Source organism: Prionailurus bengalensis, chromosome E1, assembly GCF_016509475.1.
Source record: "Prionailurus bengalensis isolate Pbe53 chromosome E1, Fcat_Pben_1.1_paternal_pri, whole genome shotgun sequence".
Taxonomy (NCBI): Eukaryota; Metazoa; Chordata; class Mammalia; order Carnivora; family Felidae; genus Prionailurus; species Prionailurus bengalensis.
The window spans coordinates 12,016,912-12,031,594 of record NC_057347.1 but is presented as its reverse complement, the minus strand read 5'-3'; the positions used below and the strand labels follow the sequence as shown (position 1 = coordinate 12,031,594).

At 57.4% G+C, this 14,683-nt stretch overlaps 1 protein-coding gene across 9 annotated transcripts in view; it reads left to right on the top strand.

Annotated features, from left to right (window-relative positions):
- The window catches only part of LOC122485062 (myosin phosphatase Rho interacting protein), a 154,630-nt gene that overhangs the window by 128,526 nt on the left and 11,421 nt on the right, over positions 1-14,683 (top strand). For 7 of the 9 annotated variants that reach the window (XM_043583352.1, XM_043583351.1, XM_043583349.1 and 4 more), the window contains 8 exons: positions 856-4,725; positions 8,206-8,353; positions 9,063-9,180; positions 10,039-10,198; positions 11,262-11,381; positions 12,120-12,206; positions 13,024-13,186; positions 14,537-14,622. In XM_043583352.1, the coding sequence (XP_043439287.1) occupies positions 856-4,725; positions 8,206-8,353; positions 9,063-9,180; positions 10,039-10,198; positions 11,262-11,381; positions 12,120-12,206; positions 13,024-13,186; positions 14,537-14,622 (4,752 nt within the window). The remainder of the gene's footprint in view (positions 1-855; positions 4,726-8,205; positions 8,354-9,062; positions 9,181-10,038; positions 10,199-11,261; positions 11,382-12,119; positions 12,207-13,023; positions 13,187-14,536; positions 14,623-14,683) is intronic. The other 2 variants (XM_043583353.1, XM_043583354.1) reach the window with 1 other exon arrangement.

Genomic DNA, 14,683 nt, shown 5'->3' with positions numbered 1-14,683 from the left:
CCAGACCTAGAGCGAGCCACAGGCAGGCCAAATTCTTAGGCTGGGCTCTTCTCACTCTTGTTCATGTTCTCGTTTTTTTCCCCCTGCATTAATTAGTTCTGTCTCTTCTGCATGCCTTTCAGTTGGGGGAGTCTTGTTTCATTTGTGTTTTGTTTCTTGCATGCTTCACTTTCTTATTTTGAATTCCACAAAGGTTTGTTTGTTTCGTTGATGATCACGTTTTACTCCCTGGTTTCCGTTTCCCCCTCATTTTGTCTTCTTGCAGGTAGAGATTAGTTCTTCCTGTTACTGTAGAGGACGGGCTCCGCTTCCCAAAGGAACATGTTTCAGCTGTCACCTCACTGGCTCCCGAGCAGTGGCCTCCCTTCCTTCTCTCCCCGTCCTAGAAGGAAGTGCCACCCGCCACCCGCACCCCAGTCCTGGCTTTCTTAGGGTTTGTTGCCTAGAGCCGGGTACCCTTTGTGTTGCCAAACAAACAAACAAACAAACAGATCCCGCCGCTCTGCTCCTCCCCCTGTCCTTCCCAGCGATCTCTTGTCCTCCGGTCTGGTCTTCGTTTTGCCCATCAGTGTGCTCCATTATTCAGTTTTGTTTGGTTTAGTTCTCCTAGAAGCCGCTTGGTTAGAGCCGTGTGATGTCCCTGTCCATGTTTTCTGTTTACGTAGAAGCAGCTACTTGCCAAAAAAATTAAGACGGTTTGTCGGATTCTTTCTTAATTGAAAAAAAAAAATTATGCCGAGGATAAAAGGCAAACCCACCAAGGAGCTTTTCTGTGGTTGACCCTGGCCAGAGGTGTGACACTCAGAACGGGGAGGCCCGAGTGTTACTAACCAGTGTTTAATCGGTTTTTTTAAGACTGAAGTGGCCACCTCCCCATCCGGTGCCTGGCAGAGGCTCCATAGAGTCAACCAGGATCTCCAAAGCGAGCTGGAGGCCCAGTGCCAGCGCCAGGAGCTGGTCACGCAGCAGATCCAGTCCCTGAAGCGCAGCTACGGGGAGGCCAAGGACGCGATCCGGCACCACGAGGCCGAGATCCGGAGCCTCCAGGCGAGGCTCAGCAACGCCGCCGCCGAGCTCGCCATCAAGGAGCAGGCGCTGGCCAAGCTCAAGGGCGACCTGAAGCTGGAGAAGGACAAGGTCCGCGAGCAGCTGGAGGAGCGGCAGCACAGCGAGGCCGCGCTCAGCGCTCAGCTGCAGGCTAGCGAGCAGAAGCTCAAGGGCGCCGAGGCCCTGCTGCTGGAGAAGACGCAGGAGCTGCGCGACCTGGAGCTGCAGCAGGCGCTGCAGCGCGACCGGCAGAGGGAGGCGCAGCGGCTGCAGGGGCGCATCGCCGACCTCAGCCAGCAGCTGAGCGCCAGCGAGCAGGCCCAGAGGCTGATGGAGGAAAAGCTGCAGAGCAACTACGAGGCGCTGCTGGAGAGCTGCGAGAAGGAGAAGCAGGCGCTGCTGCAGAACCTGAAGGAGGTGGAGGACAAGGCCCGCGCCTACGAGGACCAGCTGCAGGACCACGAGCAGCAGGTGGAGGTCCTCCAGAAGGAGAAGCTGAGCGCCAAGTTCGAGGGCAGCGAGGTGGTACGCCAGCTGGAGGAGCGCCTGGAGATGAAGGAGGCCAGCATCCACAAGCTGGCCGAGCACGTCCAGAGCCTCAGGGACGAGCGGGACCTGATCAGGCAGCGCTTCCAGGAGCTGATGGACCGCGTCTCCCTGTCTGACGGGGACGTCGCCGAGCTCCAGGAGAAGCTGAGGGGAAGGGAGGCCGACTGCCAGAGCCTGGAGCACTCCTACAGGAGGGTGGCCGGCCAACTCCAGAGCATGCACACTCTGCTGAAAGAAAAGGAGGAGGAGCTGAAACACATCAAGGAGATGCACGAGAAGGTTCTGGAAAAGAAAGATCAGGACCTCAATGAGGCTTTGGTTAAAATGGTCGCCTTGGGGAGCAGCTTGGAGGAGACAGAAATGAAGCTCCAGGCAAAGGAAGAGATACTAAGGAAGTTTGTGAAGGAGTCCTCAGAAGACGCGGAGGAGCCGCAGAGCTGCCCGGAAGAGGCGGAGGACGGCATCGTGCTGTCGGGCCCACGACCCCAAGCCGCCGTCGCGCCTCCAGCCTTCCCACATCCGAGGCTCGAGGATGAGGCTCCGGGGGCTGTCCCAGGGGAGGAGCGTGGTGACAGCAGCCCCAGGAGAGAAGAGAGTCCGGGGACCCTGAAGTCGGAGGTGCCCGACAGGGAGGGGCCCCCTCAGAGCACGACAAAACCCGACCAGGGAGTACCTGGCGTTAAAAGGCAAAGAATCCGGTTCTCCACGATCCAGTGCCAAAAATACACGCACCCAGATGGGTCCGAGAAGACCTGGACCAGCAGCACGTCCTCCGACACCAGCCAGGACCGGTCCCCCTCGGAAGAGAGCATGTCGTCAGAGGCCACCCCCAGCTCCCTGCCCGCGGCCAGCGACTCCGACACCTATCTCTCCATAATACACTCCCTGGAGACCAAGCTCTACATCACGGAGGAGAAGCTCAAAGACGTGACGGTTAAGCTGGAGAGCCAGCAGGGCCAGAGCCAGGAGGCCCTGCTCGCCTTGCACCAGCAGTGGGCCGGCACCGAGGCGCGGCTCCGCGAGCAGCTCCGCGCCAGCCTGCTCCAGGTCGGAGCGCTGGCCTCCCAGCTGGAGCAGGAAAGACAGGCGAGGGCGAAGATGGTCGAAAATCACGTCGGGGAGCTGGGCGACTTCCAGGTAAAGAACAGCCAGGCTCTGGCTTGCTTAGAAAACTGCCGAGAGCAGCTGCGATCCCTGCCGGTGGCCAGCCAGGAGGAAACACAGGACGCGGGAGCGGGCCCCCTGGTCGGCGTGGAGCACGCGCCGGGCGGCAGCGTCCAGGCCGGGAGCCGCTGGCCAGCGCCTGCAGACAGCAGGGCGCAGGCCCAGCCAGAGGAAGGGGCTTTCTCGGAGGTGGGGAAAGCGACTTCACAGCCACTGCACCGGCCTGAACTGAGTGAGCAGGAGCAGCTGAAACTCCTTTCTGACCAGATAGCCCTGGAAGCCTCACTGATCAACCAGATAGCAGACTCTTTACAAAACACAACATCGGATATCTCGCGTGTTCTGCATGAGATTTCTCAGTCAGGAAAGTCGCCACTGGAACCTGAAAGTGCTGCTGTCTGTCCTGGGGCCCCAGCGGACACCTGGGCTAAGAAGGTGCTGGTGGATGGCGAGTTCTGGAGCCAGGTGGAGTCCCTGAGTAAGCACCTGGGAACGCTGGGAGGAGAGGCGGCCGGTGCAGCAGGAGGCGGGCAGCAGAGCGTCCCGCAAGCCCTGGTCCCCGCCCTGGCAGATGCCACGTGGGTCAGGGCAGAGCTCAGCTTCGCCCTGCAGTCGGTGAGGGAGTCATTCCACCGCCGGTTGCAGAGCATCCAGGAGACCCTCCAGGGGACCCAGATGGCGCTGCAGCAGCACAAGCGCGCGCTCGGGGACATCCTGGGGGCCTACCGAACCCCCGACTTTGAGAGAGTGATGCAGCAGGTCTCCGAAGCCCTCCAGCTTCCCGCAGGCATTGAAGATGGCATGCAGGCATCCTGGGACTTGAGCCCGTTGGGAGAAGTGCTGAGTCCTCAAGAAGGAGCCGGCTTCCAGGAGCCCTTCTACTTGTCCACCCAGAGCTCCGGGGCCCTTGTTGCCATTCAGGAGGAGCTCGCCCTGCAGCTTAAAGATAAGGCCAGCCTCTTAGGGGAGATATCTGCCGCTTTAACCTCACTTCCCCCGGTGGAATCAGTAAGAGATTGCCAGAAGCTTCTCCAGGCATCCCAGAATCTGTCCTGTAACACTTACTTGGGAGGCCTCGGTCAGTATTCTTCGTTATTAGTTCAGGACGCAATCATTCAGGCTCAGGTGTGTTATGCAGCCTGCAGAATCCGGCTGGAGTATGAAAAGGAGCTCCGGGGCTACAAGGCGTCCTGGCAGAGCAGGGGCACCTCCTGTCAGGAGCACGAGCAAGCGGTCGGGGCCCTGAGGGAGGAGTACGAGGGACTTCTCCGGAAGCAAAAGAGCGAGTACCTGGAAGTGATTGCCATCATCGAAAGGGAGAACGCAGAGCTCAAGGCCAAGGTCGCCCAGCTGGACCATCAGCAGAGATGTCTGGAAGAAGCAGAAAGCAAACACGGCGAGAACATGTGTGCCCTGCGAGGGAGGTACGAGGAGGAGATCCGGTGTGTGGTGGAGCAGTTGAACAGGGCGGGGGACACGCTGCAGGCCGAGCACAGCAGAGTCCTGAGTCAGCTGGACGCCTCGGTCAGGGACCGGCAGGACCTGGAGAGGCACCACGTGGAGCAGATGCAGAGCCTGGAGGACAAGTTCCAGCTCAAGATCAAAGAGCTGCAGACCATCCACGAGGAGGAGCTGAGGACCCTGCAGGAGCACTATGCCCAGAGCCTCCGCTGCCTGCAGGAGGCCCTGCACCACTACCAGGGGCGGCCCCCCGAAGCCCTGCCGGCCCCCGGCCCCCCGGGGGGCCCTCGGCAGCCCCCCTCCTCCAGCTGGCCCGCAGACCGGCCCCGGGACGCTCCGCAGCCAACCGGGGGAGAAGCTGACTCCATGACGGGGCTGAGAGAGCGCATCCAGGAGCTCGAGGCCCAGATGGACATCATGCGGGAGGAGCTGGAGCACAAGGACCTGGAGGGCAACGCGGCCACGCTGCGGGAGAAGTACCAGAAAGACTTTGAGAACCTTAAGGTTCTGGAGCATCACTTAATTTGCAAGGCAGTTGAGGGGCGGGCATCATGCCGCTTGTCTCGGGGGGCAGCGTCTGCCTCACAGGGCTCTCGGGGTACAGCCGAGACACGGTTCTTGGCTCTGGGTGACTGAACACGCAGAGTCAAGCTGTCCCTCCCCTGACCCCTCGCTGGCGTGCTGTGGTCTCAGAACAGGGCCTGGGCAAGGGTCTAGCCTCCTGCTCAACGTCCACCCCGCCCCCCCCCCCCCCATCCCCCAAGGAGGACTCGCGGAAGGACAACAGGAGCACCGCGGGACAGGGAGTGTGATGTCCCCATCACCTCTCTGCTCTGTCCCTCTGTGTGCCCCAGCAGGGAAGCCTCTATTGTCCCTGTCCCAGCCTCACCCTCTCTTCTGCCCCTGAGGAACCCACTCCAGGCCGGTACAGATGCAAACCTGAGAAGCACCCAGGAGAAGGGGCCGGAGGCTCCCTCAGAGGGTGCCTCCTTCTAACTGTCCTAAGAGAGCAGAGCTGGGGCTCCCAAAAGATGGTGTCAAGGGTCCCTCTCCCGTTCCAGCTCCCTGTGGGGACCTGGCACTTAATGGGCACTCTGTGAAAGATGGGCTTCTCTACTGAGCACGCCTCTCGGCCACTGGTGTCCTTTTCCGGGGGCCAAGAGGGATGACCTCTGCCCAGCAACTGTCCCCCACAGCCCACCGCATTTCACACTCTGCCTCATTAGGCAGAGTACCCAGGCCCTGTCATGTCGAGGTGACCTTCCCAAGCTCCCTGGGGCCTTGGGCGCATGGGCCAGTCCGGGTCCTCCCCCGCCCCCGTCGTAGCTAGAGGTGCCTGCCTCCGCCTGCCCGGAGCTTCCCCTCAGCTTCTCAGCACCCTCCTCCTGAGCTTCGCCCCATCCCTCGGGGCTGCGCGCAGTAAATGCCCAGGCTCCTCGCAAGACGTCCGTCCCCAGGCAGGTCCCTAGCGTGATGGCGCCTCGCTCAGCCGGCGCCCAGAGCTGGCTCCCGCCACACGCGGGGCTGACGCTGCTGTCCGGCGGGCCGCTCGTCCCCGTGGCCCCGGAAGTGGAACAGAAACGTGCTGTGAGTCAGCGGTGTGGTCTTGGCGTCTGTGTGACGGCGCAGCCCGCTGACCACGGACGAGCACGTGTGGTCGTCGGCAAGCCCTCCAACGGCCGAGAGGCCGTTTTCACTGTTCTTTTAACAAAAGTGTACAGGTGACACCCCCTGTGGCGCTCAGTGTGTGTGTGAGCACCGCCTGCAGATGGGGGCCAGGCTCACCTTCCAAAGCAACGTGCACAGACACTGTTCCCTAGTGCCCTTCTGGGAGAGGACTCCGCTCCTTCCCGTGACGCCCAGCGGGTCTGTGTGGCCGGGCGCCTGGGCGCATTCACACCTTGTGTCACAGTGAACTGCTTCCCCTCTGTGTTCCGGCACAGTCCCTGTGCAGTGAGGCACTTTCAGCCCTGTGTCAGTCAGCTGGGCACCGATGAGGCCCAAACAGGTGACGTGATCCCACTAGTCAGCGAGAAGTCACGTTGGGGGCCTCTGGTAGCATGACTCTGGGGACCTGGACGCTGCTCGTGCTGTGTATCCTCTGTCGTGTGCCTGTGAGCATCCAGCCCATCCTCTGTGTTCTCACCCCCTCGAGACACAGAAATGACAACCAGACAGGACTCCCAAGGGCGTCTGGCTGATGGCTGTTAACTTTGTGCAGAATTTTGCCTGGGTCATGGAGACCAGGGTCTTGGCCCGACAGCCCCTCTTCCGACAGCTGTAGGCTGACACCTCCCCTCACAACTCTGCATGGTAGTCATTGACGGACTTTTATTGATCCCAGGGATTACTGGCTTCAAAATTAAAATTTGTTTACAGGGGAATCATTTTTAAACACGTATGCTGTCCAAGGAAGCAGCTGGTCTTTAAAGATCATTCCACGTTTCTGTAGGAAGAATTTTCACCCTTAACTTTTAAGTATTCTAAAGCACTCAAGTCACACTAAACCCTAAAAGACCTACTAGCTGTGTGTTCACTGTGAACCAGAGCATGCCAGAGGAAAGATGAGGGGCTTGGAGAGGGCCGGGGGCCGGGAGCCACAGCCCTACACTTCCTCCAGTTGGCCTGTGGTGTGAGCGGAGGCCCCCAGCTTCCAGATGGGAGCCACCTGGGAGAAGTAATGCCCAGGTCATGGTGGACAAGAGTTAAGACCATTTGCACAGTGCAGCCAGTCTGTGGAGATGAAGTCGAGACTGTGACCACGAATTCAAAAATACTGACTAGAGAATCTCAGGCCACTCAGTTACTGCGGTGGCTCAGACAGGGACACCCAAGTGTGGTGATTTGATTCCTTTGTGTCCTTTCTTGAATCCATGTGCAAGAAGATTGACCAAAGAACATATAGGTTGGGAGGGAGGAGCCCCACCGTACTTTGCATTGGGATCTAACATGGCCATATTCTTCAGGTTTGTTTGTTTTTTAATCACCGAAAGGCCTGATCCCTACTCTGAATGAGATCTTGCGAGGGATTGAGACAGAGAGTGTACCTCCATGCCCAAAACAGCTGCACATCCCACCCTCACAGCCGTGTGGCACGTTCACCTGCCCCTCTGATAAGAGCAGTCTGATTAGCCATGCCCGGGGTTCTCTGTGTGGATGTGTAGGATGGTTTGATCCGGTCTTAGGGCGTACCTGTGTGCTTCCCCCAAACCTGTGTCCAGGTAATAAACCAGCCTGCGTTGTAACAAGACATGAACCGGACAAGCTTGGAAAGCAGTTCTGTTATGTCCCTCGTTTCAGTTAGTTAATCAGTGCCCCTCTCTGTCCTCCTTGAAAGAGGAAGAAGGAAGATGCAGGCTGGAAGAGAAGAGATCGTGTGGCCTAACCTGAGTCCCCCAGTGGACACCAGTTTAGGGTGGCCAGCTGGTTAGTGGCGGGGCCAGACCCCCTGGGCTGTGTGCACCACCCCCGCCCCCTGTCCTCACCAGAGTCCCCATCATTCACAGGATGGTCCTGGCTCCCTCCAGCTGGCAAAGACTCGTCCCTGTTTGTGACTGCTTATGAAATGCCCTGTTTGGTGCCGTATAACTCGAACCAGACACAGCCAGTCTCTTCTCCCTCCCTGTGGTCAGTCCTGCCCAGCAGCAATTCTGTAAAGGTCCAGAATCAGCTATTTTCAGTTCCACTGCAGCCTCTTCCCGCCACAGTACCGACTTTCCACAAAGCAGGATTCAGAACAATCACGGAAATAAGAGAACGTAGAGCTATAAACTCTCTTCTAAATGCCGATAGCATGAAACACCCAGCAGCATCGGTGGGAGCCTGCACACAGGCGTCAGATGCTCCACTGGCTCCGTGCGCGGTGTCAGGGAGCCTGCCGCCTGGACCAGGGAGCCTAGAGGGGCTGGGCTGCTGGCGCACTGATAAACAGAACACTCAGCTGACAGGTGAAGAAATCCATGGAGTCCCTTTTGCATCTTACAGGCTACGTGCGAGCGAGGGTTTGCTGCGATGGAAGAAACGCACCAGAAGAAGATCGAGGACCTGCAGAGGCAGCACCAACGGGAGCTGGAGAAGCTGCGAGAGGAGAAGGACCGCCTGCTGGCTGAGGAGACGGCGGCCACCATCTCAGGTGGGAGCTGGGCCTGGGAGCCAGTTTAACCCCAGGGGCGTGGCAGGTGGCCGGCTTCCTGAGCTGGCTGCACGGGCTTTTGCTTCAGACTTAAGCTTCATTATCCAAGAGAATCTTTCTCTGACAGTTCTCTGGTTTTGGGGGCCCTCCGAGGGCTTGCAGGCCAAGAGCCGGCACCCCCAGCTACACCTGAGGGGCTGTCCACAGCCCTCTGACCACATGAGACCCCCTCTGCCCCCAGTGCCCGGTAACATCAGCACAGAGGAGCTGCGGCTTCTACCTGGCGGGGAGACCGTATCACAGGGCCGACGCGCTCTGCCCTGAGCAAGCATTGGTGCCGTCGGTTTTGTGTTACCTTCCTTTCGTGTAACCCTACTTTATGGTGGTTTGTCATTTTAGGGTTAAAGAAACAAATACACCAACCTGAACACGTGCTTGTTTTGTAAACTCATGCTTGATTTCAGTGTCGACACTTATTTCGTCAGTTTGGCTCTCTTCTAACACACGGGGAAAAAAATGCACCTGCATCCCTCTTGTGGTGGGAGTCCCCTGGAAATTGCTTGGCTCGTGCCTGCCTCGGAGAATCGGTTTGGGAGAAGCCTGCCTGACCGCTCGTGAGACCACGAGCGACTTAACAGTGGGCAGCCATCAGGCTGTCCTGTCCGCCTTGCCCCCTGAGCCTCTCGTGCTGATGGCCATGTCTTTGCAGCCATCGAAGCCATGAAGAACGCCCACCGGGAGGAGATGGAACGCGAGCTGGAGAAGAGCCAGCGGTCCCAGATCAGCAGTATCAACTCGGACATCGAGGCCCTACGACGGCAGTACCTGTGAGTCTGCTTCCTGCCCACTGGAGGCGGCCCTTGTGGGCCGGGCTGGAGGGAAGCCCTTCGGATGGGGAGGGACACCTTTCCTGTGGCTTTGTAAGAGCCACAGGGACACGGGTCCCAAGGGTGGGCATTGGCGGAGGCCCGAGGGCTCTGAGAGCACCTCAGCCACCCTTCCTGAGGGGCCGAGCACCTTCCCGGTTCCACTAGTGGAAGAAACAGCCTTTTCCAAGAGGTCCAGGCTGCTGACAGCAGCATCACAAGGCTTTGATTTTCTGAGCGTGGTTAAAGCCTGGTCCTGGTTATCAGACGCAAGGTACCTCAGAAGTTAGCGTTGAAAACAAATCACCAGAGTGAATTCTCTGCTGACATGAGGGTTTTGTCCGTGGGACTGTTAAGCTACTTGGGAGAGGAGCAAGTCAGGCTACAGGACAGATTCTGTAAGCCTGCGGTGCTTTTTTCGTTGTTTATTCATTTTGAGAGAGAGAGCATGCACGAGCAGGGGAGGGGCAGAGAGAGAGGACAGAGAGAGTCCTAAGCAGGCTCCGCACTGTCAGTGCAGGGTCCGGCACGGGACTGGATCCCATGAAAACTGCGAGATCACGACCTGAGCCAAAATCGAGAGTCAGACACTTAACCAGCTGAGCCCCCCGGGCGCCTTGTACTACTGTTTAAGTGTCCCTGTTTTAGCTGGATACGAACTTGCTGAGGCCACACAATGAATGCACGGGCCCCCCTCTCTGCTCAGCCTTTGCCTTGTGTCTCATCGTTCCTCAAGTTTCGCAAAAGAGGCTCACAGAGCCTGTTAGAGGCCTGGCCCCGGGCGTGAGGGTGCAGAGGTGAGCGGTGGCCTCTCCCCAGGGAGGAGCTGCAGTCCGTGCAGCGGGAGCTGGAGGTGCTCTCGGAGCAGTACTCGCAGAAGTGTCTGGAGAACGCCCACCTGGCCCAGGCGCTGGAGGCCGAGCGCCAGGCCCTGCGGCAGTGCCAGCGTGAGAACCAGGAGCTCAACGCCCACAACCAGGTGAGCCGGCGGCCAGGCGAGCCCGAGCTGGAGTTGGGAGCCGGGCCTCACGTGCGGTGGCCCCGAGCTCCTGAGCCACGGAGCGGCCCCCCGTCCACAGGCTTCTCCCTGATGTCTGACGTCTCCTGGCATATTGATGGAAACTCCCTGCGGGTGGCGGAGCTGGGACCGTCTGCCACCTGAACCAGCTGTTTCACTTCGGAGTCACTTTGGCTCCAGCCGATCTGGGCTCTCTGAGATGCCTCAGTCTCTCCTGAGCGTCTCTGGATTTCTGCTTCGTCACTGCTGAGCAGGGCCCGAGAGGGAGCGTCATTGCATCTGGTCCAGGTCTCCTGTCCCCGAGGCTAGGACTGTATTTAATCGTCTCCCAGTCGAGTCCATACACTGTTCACACTTTTTTTGTCAGATTATTCTTTTAAATTTTGCCTATTCTTCAGAAAATCGGGGTACATTTAAAATCCTGGCTAATGGAAAGGCTCAAGGTAGATATAGTTTGATAAAAGCTACTCTGTGGTACCAAATTGGACCACTATCTGCGTGACCCACTGCTGGTCTTCCGCAGGCACTGAGTTGGCCAGCTCCAGACTCAAGGTCTCCGTGGGCCTACGGTCAGCCCATAGGAGGGCGCTATGGTGGGACTGGTTCCGCCTAGTCACTGCAGTGGCCTAACATGTCCACTTGTTAGTTGGAAAAAGTAGTTCAGAAAGTGAGCAGGGAGGACGGTAAGAAGGGCCTAACCCTGTGGAAACTCAGTTCAGCAAACCGTGAGACGCACGGATGCTAGTTATGGTGACAGAAAGGTATCGAGGATTACGGCATCCTGCATACGCAATTCAGCAGATGCTTACAGAGCCCACGTGAACAGCTTCTGCAAGGATATAAATCACAGGCGGTGACAGACTCGCACGTTAAATGTGAAACGCCACGGCGTGTGTGCGCACAAGCACTGCCCGTGCCCTTCTGTGCTCACACAGGGAACTGACCTCTCCTGGTTGTGTCGTGTGAGTGCTGCCCCCAGGTGGCTCGGTTAAGCATCCTTTTGTGCTGTGTTGCTGTCTCGCAGGAGCTGAACAACCGCCTGGCTGCAGAGATCTCACGGTTACGGACGCTGCTGACCGGGGATGCCGGCGGAGAGGCCGCTGGCTCACCTCTCACGCAGGGCAAGGATGCCTATGAGTTAGAGGTACCACTCAGCCCCTCCCCGAGCCGTGCACCACACGAGCCCCAGGTGGGGACCGAGAGGTGGCCCTTAGCTTATGGTATCATTGCAAGGATGAGAGTCGGAGACAGCAGGAGGGGAAGTACGTGGAAGGATCCAGATCACCCCAAGGGCGACAAAAGACACTAGCTGCCAGGCAGCGTGGGGTCCGTGGCAGGAGTGGGGGACCTCTTGGGAGGCCACAGGGACCTTTGACCCCATGGCCACACCACAGATACCGACCACCTGAAGTGAAACATTTAATAGCTGTGTGAACACCACAGCTGCTTGCAGTTTTAAGTCAGGATGATTGATTTGTATGTCTTTTTATAAAAGCATTTAGAGTCTTTCTCCCCATTCAGTTAAAATTTGGTCATGAAAATATGCTCGGTGACGTGAAGGGAGGCTGAGTGAGTTCAGGAAAAGTTTCAGCGGGATGCTTTTATGGGCCCAGTCCCGGGAGCTCACCATGGCCCCTCGGCCGAGAAACAGGACTCTTGGCAGTGATTCCTTTCTGTTTCTGTATGTGATGTGCAGGCTGTTAGCAATGGTTAAGTGTGTTTGGTGGCATTTCTGGCCGCATGTTGGCAGGGAGGAGGACGAGGACAGTGTCTGCTTCCCAGGGCATGGAGAGGTTCCCTGCTCAGCCCTCATCTTTGCTTTCAAGACTCTGGAAGTCCCTTTGCTGCTGAATGTCAGTCCCTAACCTCTCTCTCATTCTAGGTCTTATTGCGGGTCAAGGAGTCAGAAATACAGTACCTGAAACAGGAGATCAGCTCTCTCAAGGACGAGCTACAGACGGCATTGCGGGTAATGGCACCTGCCGTGGGAGACAGATCTGGAGATGGGCTCAGGGTGGAGGTCCCATGCACTCCAGTCGCAGGCTCTTCTAGAGTGGATTTCATTTTTATGAGGGATGTGGTTTCAAAAAATTGAGTTCTTTTTTTTTTTTTTTTTTAAGTTTATTTATTTTGAGAGAGAGAGAGAGACAGCATGAGCAGGGGAGGCGCAGAGAGAGAGAGGGAGTGAGAGAATCTCAAGCAGGCTCTGCACTGTCCATGCAAGAGAACCGTGAGATCATGACCTGAGCCGAGATCAAGAGTCAGACGCTTAACTGACTGAGCCACCCAGGCGCCCCTCAAAATTGAGTTCTCTTAAAACAGCATTTAAGCAGGTCCTTGTTCTCCGTGCCTCTTGTGTGCTTTGGCAGGGACTGTGAGACCAAACAGAAATGTTGTCCTGGAAAGTGAGAGTTTGGTGAAGCCCACTTATCTCCACCAGGACATTCTTGGAATCAGAGAGGAGATGATGGAATCCCTGGGGGCCATTCAGTCACTTAGGAAATCCAAGACAGAGGAGGGGTTTTCCGGGAGGTCTTCAGTGGGTCAGGTCTATGCCCGTGCTTGCCAGAGCTCCCGGGGAGTCTCGTCCCACGTTGAGACGGACTCTCAGCTATGCCTGTTTGACTTTGTGTTGAGTTCCTGCCTCTGGAAAACGGGCGTCGACCTGCCTCTCCTGACTGCCCACAGCATCCCTCAGTCGTTGTGCAGAAGCCTTCCAGCCCCGGGAGACGGACCACCTGGCCTGGCCCTAACCACCACTTGCTTCTGTCCTTTTTATCCCCAAGGACAAGAAGTATGCTAGTGACAAGTACAAGGACATCTACACAGAGCTCAGCATCGTGAGAGCAAAGGCCGACTGTGACATCAGCAGGTTGAAAGAGCAGCTGAAAGCAGCAACGGAAGCACTGGGTGAAAAATCCCCTGAAAACACCCCTGTGTCCGGATATGGTGAGTCCTCCAGGCTCTGGGCCCAGACGACCTGTGGTCAGACAGTTTTCACCAGCACCCGAGTGAAGGCAGAAGAGTCTTTTCTGTATTTAGACCTGAGTTTCATCGGAGAAGGCACTGGGGCTGGAGGGTGCCCTGGCTTCCACAGGCTCCCCAGGGTTGGGAAACCATCTTCCTCTCAGCACGCCGGTGGGGACGGTGTACTGATAGCTTTGAAGGGGACGTTGCTCCGTTAGCGTGTGTTTTCCCAGTAATAACAGGTTGCGTTTTTTGCATTTTTCTGTTTTCCTCAAGAACTCAATAGCTTGGTGACAGCAGCTGTCACCAGTTGCTTGACCCTGGGGCTTAACCATAAAATCTGTAAGAGGCCATGGGGGCAGGAGAGGGGGAGGGGAGGGGCAGGGGAGGACAGTCCCCCCCGAAGACATGTTGTAGAGTAATATCCAGCAAATTCAGCTGTTGTCTCTTGACCAGCCAAGCACTAGCGGTCGCGGGGGTGCTGGCCGCCAGGTAGAAGAAAGGTCACTTGTGTTGCTGCCAAAGGCAGGCAGGCAGCACGAGAGCACCATCTATAATCGAACTGTAGACTAACCCTGGAGGCTGACAAAGTGACGACAGTGGCCGCTTCCAAGGCGGGGCCTGGGGTGGCAGGGGCCACGGAGAGAGGAAGACGTGGAATTTGGGGGAGAATGCATATATCCCGGGACCTGCCAGTTTAACTTCTGAAGAACCAAGAGCACAGAGATGTGCAAACAAGGATAGAGGATCATGGCTTCTTAAAAGAGGCCAGGTAGAGATTGTGTCTCGACGTGGAAAGAGATCCCTAAGTGTGCTAAGTGTAAGCCCCACCCCCAGCAGGACACGGGGTGCGGTGCAACCCAGCAAACGTTCGTTTAAGCAGAAGCCTGCAGGACTGTGCACCAGACTGCGAATGGGGTTGTCTCCGTGGGGGTGGGTTACGATGGGTCGTAACAGTCCCGGGTTGTCAGGGGGAAGGTGTGGTTAAATAAGCAGCGGGACAGTTGGTCCGCTCGGTAGTTAGGGCCGCGGCGCGGTCCCAGAGTGAAGCGCGCCAGCCGCCCTGCCGAGTGCCGCTCGAGCCAGTGTCCCGCACCGGCGAGGACGGCCTAGCCGCGTGCACACAGGCGTCCTCCGGTGCTTCCCGCGCTTTGAGTTGTTCCGAGAAGGATCTAGTGTGTTTTACGGTTACTGGCTTTGTGCTCTCTCAAAGCTGTGTAAGGAAATGTCGTGAGTGTGGCAATAAAAACAAGCTTTGGAGATTTTTTAACATTCAGTCTGGTTCCCTGGGGTTTTTTAAAACCAAAGTAACGGTTCTGTTTGTTCTTTCAGATATAATGAAATCTAAAAGCAACCCTGACTTCTTAAAGAAAGACAGATCCTGTGTCAGCCGGCAACTCAGAAACATCAGGTCCAAGGTGAGTCTGGCATCCTGCCCCCAGCTGTGTGGGGCTCTTGGACTTTAGGGAGAGGAGCTGG